This window comes from Chenopodium album, chromosome 21, assembly GCF_948465745.1.
Source record: "Chenopodium album chromosome 21, dcCheAlbu1.1, whole genome shotgun sequence".
NCBI classification, from domain to species: domain Eukaryota; kingdom Viridiplantae; phylum Streptophyta; class Magnoliopsida; order Caryophyllales; family Amaranthaceae; genus Chenopodium; species Chenopodium album.
In genome coordinates, this window is record NC_137854.1 from 7528086 (window position 1) to 7540183 (window position 12098).

At 33.9% G+C, this 12098-nt stretch overlaps 2 protein-coding genes across 2 annotated transcripts; one reads left to right on the forward strand and one right to left on the reverse strand.

Moving 5' to 3' along the window:
* The first annotated feature begins 3177 nt into the window (after positions 1–3177).
* Positions 3178–3825, forward strand: LOC145600273 (pectinesterase inhibitor 9-like). Its single transcript, XM_081656196.1, has one exon. It carries the CDS (start codon positions 3178–3180, stop codon positions 3823–3825), a length of 648 nt encoding a protein of 215 aa, XP_081512322.1.
* A 6147-nt stretch (positions 3826–9972) lies between these two features.
* LOC145602874 (EG45-like domain containing protein) lies at positions 9973–11211 on the reverse strand. Its single transcript, XM_081659027.1, has 3 exons — positions 11018–11211; positions 10331–10601; positions 9973–10220 (listed from the first exon to the last, which is right to left on the reverse strand). The coding sequence occupies exons 1-3, from the start codon at positions 11118–11120 to the stop codon at positions 10214–10216; spliced, it is 381 nt and encodes a 126-aa protein (XP_081515153.1). The 5' UTR covers positions 11121–11211; the 3' UTR covers positions 9973–10213.
* Between the last annotated feature and the right edge of the window lie 887 nt (positions 11212–12098).

Below are 12098 nucleotides of genomic sequence, written 5' to 3' on the forward strand. Positions count from 1 at the left end.
GAATTGATTATTTTTTTTATTTATTTATTTTTTTTTTAATAAAATGATCAATCTAGAGTGAGTTATCATTACCATAGGAATGAACCTTGATTTTCTTTATGAATTTTACATACTCCGTACTAGCCAAGACGCACATATAGTGACACATGATAGCAATATATCATATCTTAGTGGATTGGCGTAACTTTCTCTTATATTCAATAGGTTGACTTAACTTCTATAAGTTTAAAATTCTCACAATGGAGGTGTTTTACATCATCAAATTTTGTTGCTAATCATCTTAAACTATCCATCCTTTATAAGGTGTTAAGAAGATTTCGTCCAATATGAGATACATCATAATTTACTTACGTAGTATGTGACATCCTAAATTCTCAACTCAAGAAACAAGACAACTTTCTAACTAACAAATCTCCTCCACCAATATTAACCAATTTGTGCTACTTTACAAGCCACCTAACTACCTAAGTCAAAACTATGCCAAAACTAACAAGAGCCCAACTTGTCAAACATGGCTTGAAAAGTGTCATGTTACATACGCCACGAAATACGCCAAAATGACACAATTACAAATGTAATAAGTAGCCCAAAATCATATCATACGAGCTGTGAAAGTTGGGCCTACACACATATCATACGAGGCCTCATCTTGATCCTTGGAAACTGATGGAGAGTAGAGTGTAGAGATCAAGTGGTCAACTATGCTAGTGATGAAATTGAACACCATCAATTGTTAAAAAAAAAAAAAAACACCAAAATCTTAAAGGTCAATAGAAGAATACCCCATATAATATAAGAAGTATAATCGTAGGCTTGGCCTGTCTTTCAAGTTACACAAGTTCAAAGATTATCTCAATGGCTACGCCTATTACTCAATCTTCACTCGACTTTACTGGAAAGGACAATGAGAATTATACATGACATAGATTTTAACAGGCCAGATTCAAAGCAATGCTACCTCAAAATAGGTCCAGCACCATAGAGTTAGCAAGAGAAATGAATTATGATTTTTTTTTTTTCTTTTCTTATAGAGTATACTATTAGGCAAAGGCAAATCTTAATTGGGGTGAGTTACGACCTGACCTTATAAGATTTTCCTGATTTATTGGCTATAACCTATAAGTAATATAATAGTGCCTTATAAGTATTATTAGAAAGTTACAACATTTTTTTCACCAAAAAAAAGAAAAAAAAAAGAAAAAAAAGAAAGTCACGACATCTTGAATATGTATCGAGAATTTTAAGCAAAAGATTCGAAGATCAAACTTTGGACACTCAACTTTTTGCACCAAGATCCACCACCATACGTGTGTAAGAGCGAGCAAGTAATTCTTGTTTTGTTTGTATTATACTATGTATTTCGGAATTTGTTCATTTAAGGGTCCTTAATGCCCTACTAACGTTTGTGTTATTATCATAATTCATAATAGGCATAAAAACTCTTACATTTGTCTTTTAACTTACATATAAAAACTCTTCGTTTATCCGATTAATAGCATAATATAGAATCAAATCTTACAATTCTCCTTCCCAATATTCATCTCAATAACAGAATCAAATCTTACACGTACATGTACAGCTTGGAATGACGTATTAACTTTGTATTATCATGGAAATACGAAGTATATAGCACTAATATAGTAATATACAAGTATATCTGTTTAATAATACTCCCACCAACCATTGAAATGAACTAATTAAATGAAATTATCAATTGAAGACAAATAACAAGAACGGTTTTCTCGTTAATATAGATTCAGCTCGAAATTCAACGTAAGTAGTATGGATTTAATAATATAGATATAGCATATAGTAAGTTGATGTTGATCTATATGTTCAAGTGTATTATTACTGATGATGGCACAGTGACAGAGAATGCAATGGTATGGAATTGAGGCAGCTAGTTATCATATAAATAATTAAATATATATTTGCAAATTGGCAATCATATTACACACATTAAAGTCTATGGCTCTATGCATGTGTGAAATATACAAGTAGGCTATTCGTGGTTGAACCATATGACCTCAAAATCATAAGGTGAGTTCTCCGTCAACTCTACCAAGCTTTGCGTGATAACTAAAGATATTAGTGGTTGAAGACATGCATTGACAAATAAGCGTAATAAACATAATTATTATTAGTTAAAAAAAATCGGAAAAATATTAAAATATGTAGATTGCTAGTTGTAACGTGTCATAAACTCATAAAACTTGGTGTATAATTTGGGCAGTACTCCATTATCAATGTCCACCATTTTATATTTCAACGATTCTGTTTGTTTTGGTCTAGTAATCTAGTGGTTATAAGCTTATAGGCTTATAGCTTGTCTTTCAACTCATCACTTAGAAATCCTTAAATCAAATTTTATATAGACACTTTAATTTGAGGATGAGAATTTTTTAATCTAAAAGTGCACCTCTATGTCTTCAACACTCTGAATAATCGAACCTGGCCTAGTTTCTTCACCTAGCAAATTAAAATAATAACCATTGTCCATTTGTCCAAAATTTATTTTAAAGCCTTTATAATTACACTCTCGGTTTTTTAAGTGTCAATTTGACTTTTTCACTATTTACGTACATCATTTAGATTAATGTATGTGCTATATAAACATAAGATCAAACATAATTATATCTATATATATGAGTAATTGTTAGAATTGTATCAAGGTGGAGTATAATTTTTAGGTATCAATTTTTTTTTATAATTTAAATTTTTTGATAATAAAATATATTATTGCTCAAAGTTTTGCATTGAAAAATATATATTGATCATACCGAGACACACAAAAAAAAAAAAAAAAAAAAAAAGAGATCGAGTACATATAATCAATAATTTATGTTTATATGGAGAGATCAATTAGCACACCTTTGACGGCCTTGAGGAATTCATGCTCACACGCCATACCTTTAGAAAAAGAGCTAGTACGTAGTACAATTTTAATATATTTCCATGTGAATTAATCAATCAATTAATTAATGACATGAATATATTAATAAAATTCATGATTACGCACCTAATGATGTCCTACAATAATAAATTAATAATGCACTTCTATAATGTATGTAAGTAACCAATAAAACTACTCCTTGTTTGCATTATATAATGTTAGTCTTAGACCCTCAAATTTCATGAACAACTACCATGCAAAAAATCTCCAACCTTACACTAATCATGCAACTTACACACTTCTCCCTTCTCTCAACCTCCATCCTCCTCCTTTCCCTAGTCGCCGTCGAATCCGCCACCTCGTCTAACCCCAAAACCCTTCATGACTTTATCAAGAGTAGTTGTCAAGTAACCCTCTATTCAAACCTTTGCTACTCTACCCTTTCCGCCTCCTACAACGGTGCCCTGGATCTCGGGAAGCTAACCTATGTTGCTATTGGGATCAGTCTCACTGAAGCCAATCGAACAGCAGATTATGTTGCAGCAGTAAATAATAAAATAGATGCCAAAGATGTGGCAGTTAGAGATTGCGTGGAGTTGACGAAAGGAGCCGTAGGGTTGGTTAGGAAGTCTTTGGATGAGATGAAGATGGTTCTAAAGAGTGGAGAGGTTGAGGATCATATGAAGATGATTATGAAGAGTCGAGCTCGAAAGAATAACGAGAGAGGAAGGAGGAAGAAAAGGTTTGTGATTAGTAATGTGCAGACGTGGATGAGTGCCGCAATTACGAACCAAGATACTTGTATGGAAGGGTTTAACGATGTTCAGGGTGGGAAGAAGGTTGATGATGAAGTGAGTGAAAAGGTTGGCTATGTTGTCAAGTTGATAAGTAATGCTTTGTCTTTGGTTAATAGTTATGCTACTAATGCATGAATTGAAGTATGTAATGACTTACCTGTTATGTGCGACCCAACAAAACGTTACATTTTGATATAACTAGCTAGTCTTAGGTAACTTGATTTCACATCATGTTGACCTGTTGTGTGAATTTAATTAATGAGGATTATTATTAACTGTCCGTCTCGTTTATAAAGGGTGAGATTGGTTACACGACCATTAGAAATTATAATAAACCTTGTATTACCATGGACTTTATATTACCTCTCTATTGTCTTATTAAATATTCCCCTGCCCTTTACTTCAAACATCTATCATGTTTACTTTCATGCATGTTATTATCACATTTACAATGCAAAATATTAAAATTTATACAAGTAGTGTATCAACAAAAGTGATTTCCACTAATCTTCACCAAACAAACCTGAAAATCTCATTTCCAAAAGGAGTCATTGTTTTAAAGAAATTAAATCAGCCATCTACCTCGAAATTCGACAGTTTCTCCTCCTAGCTTGCTTACAGTAGAGAAGCAAAATGACCATCAATGAGGTTATTATGTTGGCAACAAATTATTATTCAAGAAAACAGAGTTACAACTTACAAGACATCATTAAGCGAATTCTGGACGCGCTCGGAATATGATAACATCAAGGATTATTTTCCTGTTCTGTTCTCCAGCAGGCACAAACACACAGACATCATCTTCTTCCAATTTATTATCAGGAACAAAGTATTTCCACCCACTTAAAAGTCCAACATTGTGAGAACTTAAACTAAATGTGCACGTCCAAGTTTTTTCTTTAACTCGAAGGATCACTTCTTGATCGTTCCTCATTTTACGCCTGATTTTCCAGTCCTTTGGAAACGACTGAACATCAAATACAGCATCAGGAAATGGCATGTATAGTCTAGCAAAAGTACTTAAAACGATCATTGACACTGAAGAAAATTTACCATGAAAAACCGTCTACGAACACTAGATGGCCTCATTACTTCAACCAAAGGATATTTGTATTGCTCTGCTGCTTTATTTGCCTTTTTCAGAACCTCATTTTTCTCTGCTTCAGTTGCTGGTCTTGCACTTGATTCGCGAAATGCCCCATTTTCGTCAGGGGTAGTTTTTCCACCTGAGAATTTGGTAATCACATAATTTATGAGCTTAATTCACCACCAGAAACAATAGGATCAAGGACATACAAGGGAAAACCATAAAACATCTAGGGTATAGACTCTTCGCCTACTTAGTAAGTCGGTATTATACATGTTCTTACAAAACCGGTGAAAGTGTTTCCTAGTAGACATACTAAACACAGAGGAAGGACTTTCATGTTTATAGATTTGTTCTTGCTCATTTCCAACCAAACAAGCTACAATTTGAGCAGCTGTATGAGTGACGCGATTAAATTTTCAGGAGAAAAGAATTAACATGAACTAACAGGTAAGCAAGCAGTGGAAAAGGAAACCAACATCATGTTTATCCACACAATTGTAAAACATAACAATGTTGTGCTTACTTTTTCCAGAAGAATTGGCTGTTACTTCTCTAACTCTAGCAGTCGCGGCAGCTTTCTTTGGTGTACTATCCTCTTCAGTGCTGGTCATTTCTTCATCAGAACTCTCATCTCCTTCATCCCCGCGACCTTCAGCAGATAAAAGAAAGAGTAGAAATATAAATATGTGAAAATTTTTGAAACCTTTCTCATTATAGAGAACAAACTTATTATCTAAAAGGACAAATATATATACCTTTCTTAAGATTACTGCCATAGTAATGGCCCTTAGGAGTCGCACCAGAGTTATTTCTCCTTTTCCTGTTTCTTGAGGCATAATCAGAATCATCATCTCCTAGGCTTCCATCTTCACTTGAAATCTCCTGTACATCTACATTGGATTTGGATGTAGTAGTTACTGGGCTGGGTTGAACAACTACTGGAGTCACTCGGAATATGCTAACATCAAGTACAGATTTCCCAACATTTGATCCGGTAATGGGAAAAAACAAGCACACATCAAATTCTTCTAAGAAATTCTCAACAGCAAATCTTTTCCATCCACCCTCAAATCCTGCACTATATCCATTGCAATTAAATGTGCACGCCCATGTTTTCTCTTTCACGCGGAGTATTACTTCTTGGCCTTTCTTGAAAACATGCGTAGGTTCCCATTCTTTTGGAATCGACTAGAGCATAAAAAAAGACATAAATTCAAGGTTAAACAGAATATATAAATGAGCTAACCATAAAAAACAGCTTATAGACACAAGATGTTATTATGGTAAACTGGCATGGAGGAGGAGTTACGTACCATAAAAAAGCGCCTGTAGACACAAGTTGGTCTCATAACTACAATGAAGGAATTAAGGTATTGTTTGGATGTTTCATTCGCCTTTTCCAAAGCTTTTTCTTTCTCTGCTTCAGTGACCGGTCTTCTATTCGAATTGTATGTTATAGCATAAGACTTTTTTCTTTTAGGAATGGTCTTTTGAGTCTTTTTAGCTGATTAATCACCACAAGAGGAAACATTACATATAAAAGTTTAAGTCACCACAAAAGGGTTAATCAAACATTTTTTTTTTCCAATTCAAGTCTCAACTGCCTTCATTCAATTAAACGGAACTAATCTTCAGTTCTTCACTGCACTGATGGCCAGTTCAAGAAACTACGCAGCACATATTATCGATTCAAAATGCAGTGAAAAAGAAAACAAATGTTATGCATATATGCACAAAAGTTATAGAACTTACAAACTTTGTAGGCCCTTTTCCTTGAAAAATTGGATGGCACTTCTCTTACTCTTTCAGAAGCAGTTTTCTTTGGAGTTGTAAAATCATCTGATGAGACGGAATTCTCTTCATCAGAAGTATCATCCCTGTCATCTCCATCATAACCATCTACAGAGAGATAGAGAGAGTTAGAGACATGAATACATGAAAAAGCTCATTCTCCTTGATTTTTATCAGTGAGCTCCTACCATGGTTCTTTCTACGCTTGCTTCCAAGAGTATCAACAGAGTCATCATCTCCTTGATTCTTATCAGTGAGCTCCTCATCCGAAGTCTCTTTTGCCTCTCCACCGTAATCATCACTGCCATCCGAGTTTGGCTGTAGACCTTTTTTCACAAAATAAGAAGCTTCTTTCTCACATAGATTTGCTTGATCAAAGATCAAGACCTCAAAGCATTCATGTCTATTGTACTTGAAAATCAGCATATCTGACTTCTTTAAGGAGTATGCTTTGGCAAACTCTTGCCACCCGTCTCCACGGAAAATAACATCATTCTTTTCTTTTTCCAGATTTACATGCCAGGTAACTCCATTTACCTTGAGGGCTACTTTCTCAGGCAAATGTGTCCTCATGTGATCAGCAAATTTCTTGGGCAGCATCTAATTGTTACACATTGGAAAATCCAACATTGTGAGGAGGAACATGAAGGAATTAACCCGAACATTGATAATAGTGACTAAAGCAATGAAATGCAAGTAATAGAGATTCAAAAAGAAGAGTCCTTATCTCACAAGTGTATTCAAGCAATGTGTTATTTGTACACAGGCCATAATAATGCAGGAACAAGTAGGCAGTTTTGCACTAAACACTCAGTTATATAGCCGTACTAATCATGCATTTACTTGTTTTACTTACTAGGAATCTTATACAGTTATAAAGCCGTAAATCCATAATCATGCAGGAGTCAAAGGTTAAGTCTTTTTGACAATATACCACCCTAAGATTTAACAATCATCAGCCTATACTAATTCTAATGCTTCCAGCAAGGGTTTACAAGAAAAGAAAGGATCTTTAACTATGGAGCAGCTTGCGATGAAGGACGATAATGATCAAGTTCATCTTGCTAAGCAATGCTCTAATAAGCTACTGATTTCAATAAAAGATGATGACGTAAATCATGGAAGAACAAGCTGCAAAAGAGAAGTTTTTGACGTTGGAGCGATAAATGGTGCAAGAAGAAATGGTGCATTATATGGCAAAAACAGTATAACAAGGATACTTAGGACCCAATACCAGCTATTAGTGCTGATTCATGGGCACCAATGCACCATTACTAGAGTTTCAGTCCAGAAAAAAAAAAAGAACTTGTTAGGTGTGTAAGTCAATGCATTAATCCTTGCGTTTGTACACCTACCTAAGTTCTGTATCATTGGAGAAGCTTGCCTTTTGAAGCGTCACATTTAAACTATGTCCAAAATTAAATACTTCGTATATAAATCAACCAACTAATCTTTCAGTTCAAATGCTCAATTGAAGGTAACAATATATCAAGTCACTCCTCAACGACAAGGGTTGTCTACTGTCTAGTTCACTGAATAATCTATTAGACACTTACATACAAGATACTTCATATGACATTCCCTCAACGATACAACAATAATTCACCCTGAGACCACGTAGACACCGAAAATATAGGTCTAATTATAGAAGTAATAATAGAACAGGAAAATCTCCCAAATACAACTAGAGGTGTCAATTTGGATGACTAGGTCGGGTTGAATCCAGTCGGGTTGGGTCGGGTCAAGTTAAATTTTGATTCATGCTAAATCATTTTGTGAATACAATTCGAAATCTTGATTGGATTAATTTGAGTCGAGTCTGGTCACTTTTTGACACATTTAATTAAAACTCCCTATCATACTATCATAGTGATCACTGATAAACCCTTAAAAAACCTTGACCATAGTCAACTCACAACTCACAAACCCTTAAGAAAAACAGAGAAATAACACATTAATAATCAATAATAAACTAATGGTAAATACAAAATGAGGAAAAATCAGCAATAAGAAATACAGTGGCAATTCAATTGTAGTATATTTTACAAGATCAAAGAAAAGAAATGGACTAAAATAAATACTCCTAATTTACATTAAGTGCAGGAATTTGATTAAATACGGAATACTTACGAGATGATTATGAAAATTAGAGGGTAAAATGAGAGAGAAACGAGCAAAATGAAAATTCTTCCAGTAAATTTCTTCTTCCCATGATTTATAATTCCCAGACTCCATTTTTTGCAGTGAAATCTTGTCGAACAAAGAGAAAATACACCCTAATTACAATGCTTGAAGTTATAAAGAAGATGAGGAGGAATTTAATAGGGAAAATACGATAATTAATTCTCCATTTCTATGCAATTAATAACCTTGATTTCCTCTGCTGTCTCGAGATTATTTTGATCAATTAGCTTCACATACCAAGTACAAAGGTTGTACATAAGTACATAACGGGCTTGTGATGGAGTTAGGGCCCACTATCTTCGGCTTAATTTCAATTCAGCTCCAATCAGTTCAGTTCAGTTCTTAATTTCTTTCTCTTATAAACAATTCATTTCAGTTCAATTCAGCTCCAATCAATTTAATTCATTTTAGTAAATTAGAACATGCCCTTAATAAAAGCACTCCGTAAAAGTTAGCCCCACACAATAAGGCCCTTTTTTTGGACTAAGGGCAGGTTTTGATTTACTGAACTGAGCTGAACTGAACTAAACTAAACTGATTGAAGCAAAACTTAACTGAACTAAACTGTACTGAATTGAATTGAATTGAATAGAGCTGAATGAATTGTTTATGAGAAAAGGAAATTAAGAGCTAAACTGAATTGAACTGAACTAATTGGAGCTAAACTGAACTGAAATTAAGCTAAAGAGAGCATACCTTAAAATGAACTAAACTTGAACTAATATTTTACTATTACTAAGGTGGGGTTATTTATCCCTTTTTTTGTGTGGCCATCCTCTGTGTGACCAGACCTCATAATTTATGACCGACCGAGTAATTTCTACCCACAACCCTGGTTTGAGTAACCCCTAACCAGATAATCCCGACTGCACCGTATGACCAGCTACATATGAAAATTTGTGTATACATACAAGGAGTTAAAAATGAAAAGGAAAAAAAAAACCCAAAAATATACTCCAAAACATTAATTATATTGATTTACGTGTGATTTTATTGTGCATTCCTAAATTAGACCACATTCTCTAAATTAAGAAAAATTGTTAATATTGTTGGTAGCCGGTAATACTACACGGCCACGAAATTGGACACATTGTGTCGATTGGATGCGGGAAATTGAATATACAAAGTTAGATATGATGACAATTTTTTACGAGTATTCTCAAACAAACTACTCCTATACTACGTAATTTTTAGTTATGCAAAGCTTTTATCAAAAGTCCAAAACTCAAACACGAGTAGTATAATAGATTATATAACCAATAATTTCTTACGTATACCTTGTCATACATATAGCGATATAGGTACTTAGGTAGCAACTAAAAAGGGTTTATTTGATTAACATTTGATCAAACACTTAGATGTCTCTACTTCAAGCATTAACATCTCAATTTATATTGTGCATTTCTTTTCTTTTAGCTCTTTTGCTGTGGTCTTCATCTTTCCACCAATTGGCTTTTTTTATGCTCTGCAATACATTTAAACAAAAAAATAAATCATCAGAAATTATGTATACACATACACAAGTTTATACTCTAGCAAATATACTTATTTAGTTATGATCGAATATATGCTTACGGGTCATATCGAATACGGATCTTCCCAGCCTTAGGGTCGGCGATAGCATTGAATGCCTCTTGAGATAGGTTAAGATCACCGGCGCAACTATCACATAAGTCAGTTACTTTGACAATAACACTTCCACCTTTGCAAGGGTGCGGAGCCATATTTGCTCCCCCTATGCATGTAACCATGTAGTTCCTTCCACACGCTCCTCTATTGTTCCATAAAGCATGACTAACTCCTGTTATCCACGGTCCTTTGTCTTGATTCTGGTAGCACGCCGATGCTATTTATAAAATATTCAAACATAATATACGAAGTATTAATTAATGATATCATTCATTATATATACTACATTAGTACATTAATACATACTTCCTCCGTTTCTTTTTACTTGCAACACAGCCTTGTGGCACGTGTTTTGAGGTCGGATTTATGTAATGTAAACGGATAAATTATTCATTATAATTTTTACAAATGATACTTAACCATATTCTAATCTTCGTGTTAAAATTATATTGATAAAATTGCTCGTTTACCCTCACTAATTATCTCCTAAAGTTGCGTGCCTAAAAGGTGTGTTGCAAGTAAAAGAAAACGGAGGAAGTATATAGTGTCAGGGTGTTAAATCAATATACCTCCGGGAAAAAAAAATTAAACTTAATTATTGATCAAAGAGATACAAATTAAAGAATTACTCACGAGTATGATGAGTATGATAAACAGCATACCCAACATTAGCCTTTGCAACAGTGAAAGCAAGGCTAACCACAAAGCTTGCAAGTAGAAGTGCCTTCATATTCATTTTGCACACTTTTTTGTTTTTTTTGCTAAAATATTTAAATTAACTAGTATTATTAACTTAAGAAAAACAATATATTTTGAATTTCTTTGGATAATACTTCTATGCTTTGTAATATGCCAATGGTTGTCCCTCTATTTATAGGCATATTAGCAAAGTTTTACTATAGCAAGTCAATTTGATACGTAAGGAATACGAATGAAGTACAGTTAATACCTAAAAGTCTTAATTCTTAAAGGTAGGACATGCCTTTAATTTCAGTCTTTCACACCAATTGACTACGGTATTGTTTGTCTTGTGTGCGACTGAGCACACCGTGTGTCCGCTTGTAAAAAAATAAAGTAACTCCTTAAACAGTGAATGAGTAACCCCTTTAACACTTACTGACTAACCCCTTTAACATTGATTGAGTAACCCAAATAAAGGTCGCATCAAATATTACTGTTATGATGTTATCAATCTAGACCTATACAAAAACCACTATCAAGGCGTTTGATACGAATATAATGACCTTGTTTGATGATAGATGGGAATGCATTCTATTCTCACCTACGAGGTTCTTTGTTCACATGTATGACGAACAAGTTGAGAGGTCATACTCAATCTCTAAAGTCAACTCCACTAGCTAGGATTTCTACGGTCAACGGATTGAGTCTTTCAAAGTTTTTTCCTCGAAATTTCTCAACAGTTTATGAAGTAATTGAGGGATGAAATTTTGTAGGCCTTAGAAATTGCAATGTAGGTCATGAATTATGGTCATTTGGTTGAAATTGAGACATTATTAGACAAAGTTAAAGTCTGCAATCATTGTACCTCAGTTATGAAAATTCAACTTCATTCCAACATCAAATTAAGACTCATTTTAGGTCATTAAAATATTTTTATAACTCCTAAGCTCTACATGGATTGGAGAGGATAGAAATGACTCAACTATTACCAAACACCTTATTGGTAAAGCATATCATATCTTCAATCACAAAA